A 13,704-nucleotide genomic window follows, 5' to 3' on the forward strand; every position below is an offset into this window, starting at 1 on the left:
CGAACATCAAACAGTACAAACAGGGCTGACATACAGGACATAGCATACAAATACCTTTCATTTCAAACGTATTAAGACTAGTAAGAAAAGAAAAGAAAAAGCACTAAACACTAGAAACACCCCAAAGGAGTGGAGACTATTCTATTGGATTAACACTGAATAACGATGTTCCCTGCATGGGTCAACCACAGCAGACTGTTGAACACATCATGGATGAATGCCCAACCTCCAAATCAGCCTGGATAATTGAACTGGATGATGAGACGATAATGCACTTCTTGGCTGATGTTCAAATTGCCTGTGTAGCCCTACGACACAAACGAATGAATGACACACAATCATGTACATAATCGTTGCTTTTCAGGAAATGTATAAAGAAAAATAACCTGTCCTGTGGAACCATGAGTACAGACAAAACACATGGTTTCATACAGAGAGATGGAGTTGCTGCTACAGTTGTTTCATTCAGAGCAGTTGATTTTGACAGATCATTTTGATTTTAGTTTTATTCATCTGCTATTTTCAGCATGGAGATGCAACCAAGTAAAATGACTTGTCTTTTATTTATCCTGGATCTCTTGTCCATTAGTCCCTTCCTAACATTTTAGTCTAGTTTTTATTTGTTGATGAAATATATTTAGTCTTAGTTTTAGTCGTCATAGCTTAGTTTTTATTTAGTTTCCATTTAGTTTGTCAGTGAAAAACATCTAAACTAGGGTTTTTTTTACCCCAGGTGCTCACTGGGTACAGGGAGGAACTCCTTATATGGTCAGCACACTTTATAGTAGGGAGGATTATCCAAAAAATAAGAAAAAAATAAGTGATATTTGAATTAAGTGAGATCACTGAATATACCTTTAATGTCTGAAAACACATGTTTGTATAGCAAAAGGGCGATGCACACCTCAGAAGGCGATAGTGACAGGTGCGTAGGGCAATAGAGCATATTATAGATTAAAAAGGGTATCTTTGAGAAACAAAGAAAAGGTCAGACATGTTGCCAAAATGTTGCTCTTTATCAGGTCGACGTTTCGGTCGATTAGACCTTCATCAGGACAGACCTTTTCTTTTGTTTATCAAAGATAACCTTTTGAAAACACATATTTAACCCATTTTGGGCGGGAACCCCTTTTGGTGTTAGCATTATGTTATGCTTTAGCTATTGAAAAATAGCAGATCTACAAGCTCATAGCGCGCCACCGAGTGGCGCGCTACGAGCTTGTAGGTCTGCTATTTTTGAAAAATCGAAGAACGACTGACATAGAAACATAGCTTTTTCAGAAAACTGTCAGGATGTAGAAGACATAAAATGGGTTAACATGAATCCAACAGCAGTGGGGGTCTCTCTCTCTCTCTCTCTCTCTCTCTCTCTCTCTCTCTCTCTCTCTCTCTCTCTCTCTCTCTCTCTCTCTCTCTCTCTCTCTCTCTCTCTCTCTCTCTCTCTCTCTCTCTCTCTCTCTCTCTCTCTCTCTCTCTCTCTCTCTCTCTCTCTCTCTCTCTCTCTCTCTCTCTCTCTCTCTCTCTCTCTCTCTCTCTCTCTCGTGTCCTTGGCCTGAAAAGATAATCAGCTTCAGAACCTCTAAACGGGTCAGAAAGACAGACGGACTCCCACACAGACACTCTGGTGTTAACTCATTTTGGGCGGGAACCCCTTTTTGGTGTTTTAAGCACTACTTTTTATCGTGAGAATGTGACGCAAATCTTTGAATATATATTTATATTCTTTCATGAGCGAACGTTTTTAACTCAAATCTTTGCTTCTGGGGGGGGGGGGGGGGGGGGTCCCTGGAACAACCTATTTTCAGATGGGGGTGTCCAGATTTATAATTTTTGGGGTCCTTGACATGAAATAGTATGAGAACCTGCACTGACACAGAAACACAAACACAGGGTTTTTCAGAAAACTGTCAGGATTTGGAAGACCTTTTTGTAGAATCTGGTATCAGGTCGAAATGGGTTAACATCCATGTCTCTCCTCTTGTGTCCATCTCCCAGCATCCTGCAGGCCATCATCTCCTACAGACACACTGGTGTTAACATCCATGTCTCTCCTCTTGTGTCCATCTCCCAGCATCCTGCAGGCCATCATCTCCCACAGACACACTGGTGTTAACATCCATGTCTCTCCTCTTGTGTCCATCCTGCAGGCCATCATCTCCCACAGACACACTGGTGTTAACATCCATGTCTCTCCTCTTGTGTCCATCTCCCAGCATCCTGCAGGCCATCATCTCCCACAGACACGCTGGTGTTAACATCTGTGTCTGTATCTTCCAGATCCTGGCCATCAGACACTCTTGTGTGCCCACGCAAAACTTTCAAAAAATCACTTTCACCTAGAAACTCCATTCACACTTTGTATTATTCAGCTGACTGTGGAGACACATACTGGAATTTTTTACTTTGAAATGTTTTATAGTTTCTGAGTTATTTAACTTAAACGCCCAATGCATTCTCAATGGCAATAACACAAACTTTAGCACCACGTATTAAAAAAATAATAATATTTTTTTTGACAAAAAAAGGCGTCCACAGATGTCTTGGGCACAGCACGCAGGGTAATACCAAAGGCGTCCACAGATGTCTTGGGCACAGCACGCGGAGTAATACCAAAGACGTCCACAGACGTCTTGGGCACAAAATGTGTTAACATCTATGTCTGTATCTTCCAGATCCTGGCCATCAGACACTCAGGTGTTAACATTTATGTCTGTATATCTTCCAGATCCTGGCCATCATCTCCATCCTGTTCATCGTGCTGTCCACCATCGCCCTGTCTCTGAACACGCTGCCCGAGCTGCAGGACACGGACGAGTTCGGACACGCCTCCGACAACCCCCAGCTGGCCCACGTGGAGGCCATCTGCATCGCCTGGTTCACCATGGAGTACCTGCTGCGCTTCCTGTCCTCGCCCAACAAGTGGAAGTTCTTTAAAGGTAAGAATGACCACTTCCTGTCCTCGCCCAACAAGTGGAAGTTCTTTAAAGGTAAGAATGACCACTTCCTGTCCTCGCCCAACAAGTGGAAGTTATTTAAAGGTAAGAATGACCACTTCCTGTCCTCGCCCAACAAGTGGAAGTTCTTTAAAGGTAAGATGAACCATATATGGAGTTCCTGCCAGGGACATGCAGAGAATGGTAGAGAGGCGGGGTCTGGAATTCCCTAAAAGGGCACTTTTGGCAAACAAAACAAAAAAATCACACCCGTGTGAAGTGAGGGTGCTCTTATCATCGTACATCATCATTAATCTGTGTGTGTAAGACCCAAAGAGCCAATTTGCTCGTCTACATATGACGTAAATTCTCCATTCATTGTCAATGGCATTTAATGTTTGTGTTGGACATAAATCTACATATCAAAAAGTATCAAATAGCTGATCTACAAGCTCTCAACGTGTAGTGATGCGATGCATTGAGAGCTTGTAGATCAGCTATTTGCTGGGCGCCACCCTGCTCTCTGTAGCTAGATGCGGTGTACGACATGGATTTCTACACAGAGGACAGCTTCTCTCAACGCAAAATGATGCGTTCAGCTTCAAGAGAGTTTAGAAAAATCACACCCGTGTGAAGTGAGGGGCGCTGTTATCATCATACATCATAATACATCATCTCATTCTGGCCAATCACAATCTGTCACCTATGTCTACAATGTTTGTGTTTACACAAACACTCAAAACTGTCCATTCACTCAAAACTGGCTGTTCATTATCAATGGCATTGTGTTAGGACAATGTTAGTGTTTACACAAACCCTCAAAGCTCTCCACAAATTATGAATGTAAATCGAATATCTTAGTTACAATGAAATTGTTAACTCCATCAGGCCCCCCGGCTAGCCAGGGGGAGGCAGTTTAGAGACCAGGATTACTGCATGTTCTTTTGTGAGGTACATTGAAGTACTGGCCATTGTTGTTACCACCAAATGTGTACAGTTCTCCTTTGTAGGCAAAGGCAGAATGATAGTGTCGTGCTTCTGGAAGAAGCTGTGCAGGAGGCTTGTTCAACCAGTGGTTTGTCTCTGTGTCAAACACTCTGATGGTGTTGTAGTAGTACTCATACCGACCCCCAGAGCCTCCAAATACAAACATCTTTGTCCCGATGATGGTGGCAGTGTATAAGTATGAAGCATGTGGATGAGTTCCTCTGGTGTTAATTAAAGACCAGACCATTGTGGTGGTGTCCAACTTGTGCATGTCATTAGAGTAGTATCCTGTCTGTTTCCATCCTCCATGAATATACATGGCCTTCCCCAAGACACAGGCTGAGTGGTCCTCCCTCCCCTCCGGAACTGACCCAGAAACCCCGGGTTTAAACCATCTGCGGGAGTCCACATCAAATGAACGAAGCACATTGCAGTACGCATGCGTACGCGCATAACCTCCCCAGAGGTAGATGGCATCTTTAATCAGCACAGCTGAGTAGCCGCAGCGCAAGGATGGAACCTCATGGTGACGTTCTCCTCTTCCTGGTGTCACCGGGGGCAACTTCCTCCAGCGTAAAGACACTGTGTTAAAAACGTGAACATCACTCTGATCGAAGAGGTACACCTTGTCTCCGACTGCAACAACTGGATGATCGCATAGGGACGGTCCTCCACTCAGACACAGCCTCCACCAGATCATTTCTAACACGGTAGTTTAAGTCTTGCTCTGTAATATTCCTAATGTGTGTTCTGCTGCTTATATTGGTCAGTGGCACAAATGACTCAGACAGTTTGACGAATCCACAAAGCCAAATCCGATGACATGGGTTTGGCCAATCAAGGAGGCCGACGGCGGTGGTTTAGGGGTAGAGTGACCGGATGGAAACCGCAAGGTTGCCAGTTCAAACCCTGTGGGCTCCCCCAGAGTTAGAGTCGAAGTGTCCTTGAGCAAGACACTGAACCCCTAATTGCTCCTGATGTTCAGGTTGGTGGTGCCTTGCATGGTTTCCTCCGGCATCGGTGTGTGAATGTGTGAATGTAATACACAATCTATGCAAAGCGCCTCGGATAAAGGCGCTATATAAATGCACCATTTACCATTTTCGATTTGCTAAAATGGTAAAGATACCTGGACCGTTCCAGGTGTCTTCTGGGAATCCTCGGTTCTACACAGCAGACTGCCAGTCTTCATAAGGTTACTTCAAGCAGATCATTTGTTGTTTAAAGATGGAGTGCCATGATGTTTTTCCACACTAAAACATGAAACCACTCCTACAACTGGCTTTTTTGTGCAGAAAAAATGAGCATGGTTGCTATGTTCACCCTGTTGTAATGACGTAATGAAATCACACCCGGGTGAACAGGGTGAACATAGCAACCATGCTCATTTTTTCTGCACAAACAAAGCCAGGTAATGAAATCACACCCGGGTGTGATTTCATTACGTCAGACATGATTTCATTACGTCAGACAGACCTTACACCACTCAGTTCACACGGGTGTGATTTTTATTATATAAGGAGGAAGATTTATTTTTCTCAAAAAAGTATACAGTATTTTTTTAAATGTTGTTTTTATGTGGACACGCCCACCAGTTAATTAAGCATGCCTGGTTTGCCTGCCCTGATGGGTGGTGATCCACCTGAACTGAAGCCACAGCTGTTGTTGTATTTAACATTGAGCGCTCGGTTGCACTTCCGCATTTGACCACCAAAATGTGGTGGTCAAATGCGGAAGTAGACGTTCTGAGACGGTACTTCCGGCAGTCTTCCGGGTGCTTCAAAACGCCACTGAGCAACTTCCACTGACATGAATAGCTGGGGGGGCGGAGCTTCGCGCCAGTTCAGTCTCTATCCTTTTATATACTCTATGGTTAAAACCATCCATTTCTCCTCCAGGTCCTCTGAACGTCATCGACCTCCTGGCCATCCTGCCGTACTACGTCACCCTCTTCCTGACCGAGTCCAACAAGAGCGTGCTGCAGTTCCAGAACGTGCGCCGCGTGGTCCAGATCTTCAGGATCATGAGGATCCTGAGGATCCTGAAGCTGGCGCGCCACTCCACGGGCCTGCAGTCGCTGGGCTTCACCCTGAGGAGGAGCTACAATGAGCTGGGCCTCCTCATCCTCTTCCTGGCCATGGGCATCATGATCTTCTCCAGGTTAGACCATGGGTTCCCAAGGTGGTGTCCGGGGACCCCTAGGGGCACTTGAGGGAGTTCCAGGGGGTACCCAGCTCAATTAGAGCTAGTTAGGAACCAAATGGACCCTTATGGGTCTGTAACTCAGAGAGTGTACACTCTCAGAGTTAAATTAACAGTGGGTTTACAATATAAATTGGGGTACCACAGATAGAAATGCCATTAAATCGGGGGTCCGTAGCATAATGCCTGTGAAACTGGGGGGTCCATGAAATTAATGTTTCGGAATCACTTCTAGAGCCGTAGAAATCCTCCCTTATGGGGGTCACTGGCATATGTTTTCAAAAGGGGGTCCGTGGCCTAATAAATGTTGATTTGGGGGTCCTTGACACGAAAAGGTTTGGGAACCACTGGGTTAGACCACCATAGTTTGGGATATTTCATTTTGTTTAAAAAAAAAGAAAATAGCAAATTCACTCTCGAAACTAATTCAAACTAACTGAAAAGAAGAAAAAAATCACACCTGTGTGAACTGAGTGGTGCACCTCCCCTCTCCCCTCTCACTATATATAGTTTTTGTATGTATATATATATATATATATATATATATATATATATATATATATATTATATTTGTTAGATTGTAAACAAGTAGCCTCGGAAACCCAGACGTTTTTATTTCCAGGGAGAAAAATAAAGTCTGGGTCCGAGTCCACTTCAATTCGGCATAGAGTAGCGCAAACATCACTCACTCTCTGCTGATTTCTGATCGTCTGCACCTTTGTTAAATTGACACACACACACACACACACACACACACACACACACACACACACACACACACACACACACACACACACACACACACACACACACACACACACACACACACACACACACACACACACACACACACACACACACACACACACACACACTCTCTCTGTCTGTCACTCTAATTAATTAGTCTCATGTGGCGCAGCTGCGTGTAGTTTCTCCCAGCGGATCCTATGCCATAGAAAGCATAGGTGGACCCCAGTGACAAGGTTCCAAAATGGTGGTGCCGACGACAGCTGGTGTAACACGAAATAAATAGATCATTTTCATATTGTAGTTTTGTAAATAGCACACAATACTGTCTCAGTTAGTTATCGTTCATTTATTTTTAATTCTATAGTTTTTATTAGTAATTTATTTCAGTTAACGAAATTGTAGTTTTTGCACTGTGCAATGCAAACTAATAGGCGCGAGTGCGCTCCGGTGCGGTATTTCCGAACGCGCACTATAGAGCGTCGAAGTCACTGACGTCACTCGCTCATCCCCTGGTTCATGGAAGTTTTTCTCTATGGAGAATAACACAGGCTCATCTTAAAATCCTCTCATATAAAGAATTGTGGTCCAAAAATATACAAACTGTCTCTGCGTTATTGTCAGGGAGGTGTCTCTGTATCGTTTAAGACAGTCAGTCAGTCATATTTGATACAGTCTGTTTCTAGCGAAAATCTAACTAATTCAGCAACAGTAATAATAGTGCTTTTTCTCAGTAAGTTGATTCTTCATATCCATATGAGTGAAACGGCCCGGATGATTTGTTTATTTTTCAAGCAAAGTTCTTATATGAGGCGATCTAAAATCCCTTCATGCATTGGGGATTACATTACATGAACCCGTGAACTTAGCGCCCTCTAGTGATATTGACGTCAGACTTGGGTGCTCTATAACTACCTCCTGATCTCCTGGTTCTTCTATAACTATACCGTCTGATCTCCTCCAGCCTGGTGTTCTTCGCCGAGAAGGACGAGGACGACACCAAGTTCAAGAGCATCCCGGCGTCCTTCTGGTGGGCGACCATCACCATGACCACGGTGGGCTACGGGGACATCTACCCCAAGACGCTACTGGGGAAGATCGTGGGCGGCCTGTGCTGCATCGCCGGCGTGCTGGTGATCGCGCTGCCCATCCCCATCATCGTCAACAACTTCTCAGAGTTCTACAAGGAGCAGAAGAGGCAGGAGAAGGCCGTGAAGCGACGCGAGGCGCTGGAGAGGGCCAAGCGGAACGGCAGCATCGTGTCCATGAACATGAAGGTATAGGATTGTTGGGCCAGATCGTGATAAATATATCGTCGAGACGATACAATGTCTCCACGATTAGGGATGTTCCCCGATCGCATTTGTTTTTCTCCTGATCCGATTCCGATCATTTGAGTATCTGCCAATACCGATTTTTTGTAGAACACTTATGTATCTTTAATATTTAAGCTACTATGTAGCTTTAATATGCTGGACATTCAGACATATCGTGCATACAGAGAATACACATTCAATTTACAGTTCTATATACCTTGATTTATACTTTGGCTTCATTCGACAAAAATAAATAATACGTATTTTGGTCTAAAATGACGTTTTTCTCGTGATACTGCTTGAAAAAGATATTGTGATATTTTTTCCATATCGTTGCCCCACATGAAGGAGGCGTTTATATAAATATAAATACTGTATGAAACATTGTGATATAATATTTTTCCATATCTTTGCCCCTGCAACATAAAGGAGGCGTTTGCGCGCAGCGCCGAGCTGATGGACGTGGTGGTGGAGAAGGGCGGCGGCGAGCGTCCGCACGACAACCACCTGTCGCCCAGCCGCTGGAAGTCCGAGACCAGCTCCAACCGGTCCCAGGAGCTGCTGGGCTCTCCTGGCCCCGCCCAGGTAGGCCCCTCCCCCAGTTAGGCCCCACCCAGTTAGGCCCCGCCCATGTGGGCCCCGCCCAAGGTAGGCCCCGCCCAGGTAGGCCCCACCCAGGTATCTGTTCAGGGATGTGCAGAGAGTTAAGAGGGCACGTTTGGACAACAATAGAGAAAATAGCTGATCTACAAGCTCGAGCTTGTAGATCAGCTATTTTCGGGGGTGCATCCCAGCACTCTTTAGCTGGTGGAGATGCGGTGTAGCGACATGGATTTCTAAACAAATTTGTTCAATGCAAAATACTGTGTTCAAGTTCAGGAGACTTCGGAAAAAAAATATTTCTCCTGAATGCTGCCTTCCTTCCGGCATGGCATGGAAGAAAAGGAGTGGCATTTGCATTTCAGTTGTTTTACAGACGGGTAAAAGGGCAGTTGTTTTACAGATGGGTAAAAGGGCAATTGTTTTACAGACGGGTACAAGGGGAGTTGTTTTACAGACGGGTAAAAGGGCAGTGGTTTTACAGACGGGTAAAAGGGCAGTTGTTTTACAGACGGGTACAAGGGAAGTTGTTTTACAGACGGGTAAAAGGGAAGTTGTTTTACAGACGGGTAAAAGGGCAGTTGTTTTACAGACGGGTAAAAGGGCAGTTGTTTTACAGACGGGTAAAAGGGCAGTTGTTTTACAGGCGGGTAAAAGGGCAGGGGCTGAAGCTCCCTTTGATGTCTATGTGTGGACGTCCCTGGTGCAGAGAATGTTCTAGTAGTCCGGCAGCCGCGGTTGTGTGGTGAGAAATTTGGTATAGACTCTTTTTTATTGGCCTAAAATATTTTCTATATTCATACATTCATGAATCCACTTGCTGACCGGCTGTTAGTATTGAGCAATTTTTTTAATAGGGATTTATATGTGAACCATACCATTAACATCCTATATTATAAGGCAATATGTTCACATACATTATGCTTTATGTAGTATGTGACATGTCAAACTCCGGGTTTTTCATGATTCTGAATCCATTCCATGCATGGTTTTGCACAAAAAACACTATGGGTTAAATTTGGCCATAGCCACTTGCCCAGATGTGCCCAAAATGTGCTGACCTCATCACATTTGTCATCACGGCTATGGACGTTTTGCATTATTGCACTATTATGTCCTGTTTTAACTTGATTGTTTATATTGTGCCCATTTGCACAGCATTTGTAACATCGTTTTGAAAGGTGTGTAACATCGTTTTTTTGCTCCCGATCCGAAAATGACGTGATCGCCCCCCGATTTCCGATCGCATGATCGGATCGGGACAACCCTACTTACTTACTTACTTACTTACTTACTTACTTACTTACTACTACTCCAGGTGTCCTGCAGCCCCCAGAGGCTCAACGCTCTGAAGCTGGAGGAGATGTACAACCAGATGGCCAAGACGCAGTCGCAGCCCAACCTCAATGGGAGGAGGGCGGTGGGGGGGGGCTCCAAGCTGACGGACGAGATCGAGCTGGGCGCTATGATGATGATGGGGGCGGAGCCCCACCACCGGGTGGGTGGGGCGCCGCCCTGCACGCTGGGGTTGGGGGGTCCGCGGGACGGCGTGGGGGACATGAAGAGCCTGTCCAGCATCGACAGCTACATCAGCTGCGCCACCGACTTCCAGGAGAGCAACAACAGCCACTCGCGGTTCCCTCACAGCCCGGCCACCGTGGTGCTCACCGGCTTCCCGTCGGACAGCGGAGGTCAAGTTCAAGGTAAGCTTTATTGTCCACAAGGGACGTTTGTCTTGGGCTTTCGGCCCTGCCGCGGCCACACACAACACATCACCCTGCATTCGTGGTCTGGAAACGGGCAGTTGTTTTACAGACGGGTAAAAGGGCAGGGGCTGAAGCCCCCATTGATGTGTATGTGTGCACGTCCCTGCCCCTGTGATCTTCCCTGCAGGACGGTATTCCCACAGTCCCGGCGGTCACCTCTCGGGAGGGCGTCCGGGCGTCAGAACGACGGGCCCAGCGTCGCAGAGTGCTCTGGGCCACGGAGGAGGAGGAGGAGGAGGAGGTGAGCCCACAGCGGTGCTCGTCGCCCCTCCAACCAAAACCTCGTACACCGAGACCGCTCGGAGGTTCCTCTTCTCTGGAGGAGGAAACCCTGCCTCCGCCTCCAGGGGCATCACAGCAGCATCGCAGCAGCAGCCGCAGCACAGGACAGGAGGAGGAGGAGGGGGAGGCTGCAGCCTCCGCGGTGGCGGCGGCCATGACGCGGACTCGGGACCCTCGCCTCTCTCCGACTGCTCGCTGACGTCGGACCGCTCGCTGCTGAGCCCCGAGACCTCGCTGTACACCACGGCCAGCAGCCGCACGCCGCCACAGTCCCCGGTACGGACGGTAACCCTACGTCTAGAACAGTGGGTCTCATGTCAAGGACCCACAGATCGACATTTTTATTAGGCTGCGGACCCCCATTTTAATGGCATTTCTATCTCTGGGACCCACCTTTGTTCTGTGAAATCACTGTTCATTTAACTCCCCGTTTACATGTCGGGAGCAATGCGAGACAAAACCACAAATCACATCCGAACCGAGGATGGATGGCAAACACCAAAGACAGCGAATTTGCGTGCGTGCGTGCGTGCGTGCGTGCGTGCGTGCGTGCGTGCGTGCGTGCGTGCGTGCGTCTGTGCTTAATGCTCGTTGACACTCATTAACATTTTATACATATCAAGGCAATTAGGTTTTCGGTTTCGGACTAGAATTGTCCTTTTTTGAAAAAAACCCTGCTGCTTTTCAACTAATCGATGTAGCGGTCGATAAGGTTTATCAACTGAACTAATCGATGTAGCGGGTCGATAAGGTTTATCAACTGAACTAATCGATGTAGCGGTCGATAAGGTTTATCAACTGAACCAATGGGTGATATTGTGCATAAGGGGTAATCATTTGCATAATGGGTAATCATTTGCATAATGGGCAATCATTTGCATAATGGGTAATCATTAGCATAATGGGTACTAATTAGCATATCTCCCCCTGCAGTCCCCAGAGAGCCTGACGCTGACCCAGGCCGTGTTCACCTTCCACGACTCGTCCATCAGTAAGTACATCGACGCCGACACGGACGATGACGACCACCTCCGAGACGTCTCCGACGCCCACAGCCCCTCGGAGCGCCTGCTGACCGGCCTGAGCCCCAGGTGGAGTAATTAGTGATTATCACCTGAGCCCCAGGTGGAATAATTAGTGATTATCACCTTGAGCCCCAGGTGGAGTAATTAGTGATTATCACCTTGAGCCCCAGGTGGAGTAATTAGTGATTATCACCTTGAGCCCCAGGTGGAGTAATTAGTGATTATCACCTTGAGCCCCAGGTGGAGTAATTAGTGATTATCACCTTGAGCCCCAGGTGGAGTAATTAGTGATTATCACCTTGAGCCCCAGGTGGAGTAATTAGTGATTATCACCTTGAGCCCCAGGTGGAGTAATTAGTGATTATCACCTTGAGCCCCAGGTGGAGTAATTAGTGAATATCACCTGGCTGAGCCCCAGGTGCAGTAATTAGTGATTATCACCTGAGCCCCAGGTGGAGTAATTAGTGAATATCACCTGGCTGAGCCCCAGGTGCAGTAATTAGTGATTATCACCTGAGCCCCAGGTGGAGTAATTAGTGAATATCACCTGGCTGATTAGAGGGGCAGTTGCTGAAATCCCGTAAGTGGGCACTTTTGGACCAAAATAGCGATTTTCGGGGCTCAACCCAGTACCCTTTAGCTAGTGGAGATGCGGTGTACAACATTCAAAAACAAATTTGTTCAACACAAAATTCTGCGTTCCAAGTTCAGGAGACTTCGGAAGAAAGCATATCTACTGAATGCCGCCTTCTGGTATATTTATGGCATGGAAAGGAGTGGCATTTTGCATTTCTTGCAGCGTGTAGTAAATGCTACACTGTCTCCTCTGTTGTTCAAGGTGTAGTAAATGCTACACTGTCTCCTCTGTTGTTCAAGGTGTAGTAAATGCTACACTGTCTCCTCTGTTGTTCAAGGTGTAGTAAATGCTACACTGTCTCCTCTGTTGTTCAAGGTGTAGTAAATGCTACACTGTCTCCTCTGTTGTTCAAGGTGTAGTAAATGCTACACTGTCTCCTCTGTTGTTCAAGGTGTCGCATCAACAGCGGCTACCAGCGAGCCGCCAACCACCTGGAGGCGGCCCAGAAGAAGATGCTGGCGGGCCAGAACTGCCTGTTCCCTCACGAGAAGAACCACGTGGCCCCGGACGCCATGATGGCCGGCGGCGGCGTCACCACCACGCGAGTAGGAGGAGGAGGCAAGAACAAGTTCGGGGACCGCGGGGGAGGAGGGAGCGTCGGCGTGCGTCCGGCGAGCACCCTGGACGAGACTCTCTGAGACGCACCAACGTGTCGCAGCGTGAAACGGGAGCGCGGGGGCGAATTAATGGAGCTAGTATAGCGGGAGACGACCGCGACAGGGACGCCATGCAGAGAGAGAGACGTTACGGGGCCAGGGACGCACGCACGCCATGCAGAGAGAGAGACGTTACGCCATGCAGAGAGAGACGTTACGCCATGCAGAGAGAGAGACGTTACGCCATGCAGAGAGAGAGACGTTACGCCATGCAGAGAGAGAGACGTTACGCCATGCAGAGAGAGAGACGTTACGCCATGCAGAGAGAGAGACGTTACGCCATGCAGAGAGAGAGACGTTACGCCATGCAGAGAGAGAGACGTTACGCGGTGGCGCAAAACTCTGGAGGACGGAAGGACGGACGGATGGACGCACCTAGAGGACAAAGACGGGTGGGGGACAAGAGGGAATGGACCCATGGGGAGGTTATGAAACACTAGCCTCGGTCCCAGCCTCATTACTGCGAAGAGAAAGGCCTGCATGGTCACAATGTAAGGCAGAGAGTGCATATAGCCGGAAGTGTCGGGCCGGAACATCCGTCAGATGTTTTTTT

General features: G+C 47.2%; 1 protein-coding gene across 1 annotated transcript in view; it reads left to right on the forward strand.

Annotated features, from left to right (window-relative positions):
• kcnb1 (potassium voltage-gated channel, Shab-related subfamily, member 1) overlaps positions 1-13,133 on the forward strand; it is a gene marked incomplete at both ends in the record, with an annotated part of 43,295 nt that extends 30,162 nt beyond the window's left edge. Inside the window, 8 exons of the mRNA XM_079490538.1 lie at positions 2,726-2,936; positions 5,819-6,080; positions 7,834-8,146; positions 8,615-8,770; positions 10,107-10,488; positions 10,679-11,103; positions 11,767-11,924; positions 12,887-13,133. Of these exons, the coding sequence (XP_079346664.1) occupies positions 2,726-2,936; positions 5,819-6,080; positions 7,834-8,146; positions 8,615-8,770; positions 10,107-10,488; positions 10,679-11,103; positions 11,767-11,924; positions 12,887-13,133 (2,154 nt within the window). The remainder of the gene's footprint in view (positions 1-2,725; positions 2,937-5,818; positions 6,081-7,833; positions 8,147-8,614; positions 8,771-10,106; positions 10,489-10,678; positions 11,104-11,766; positions 11,925-12,886) is intronic.
• Between the last annotated feature and the right edge of the window lie 571 nt (positions 13,134-13,704).

The sequence above is a fragment of the Electrona antarctica genome (genome assembly GCF_951216825.1).
Source record: "Electrona antarctica genome assembly, chromosome: 21".
NCBI lineage: Eukaryota > Metazoa > Chordata > Actinopteri > Myctophiformes > Myctophidae > Electrona > Electrona antarctica.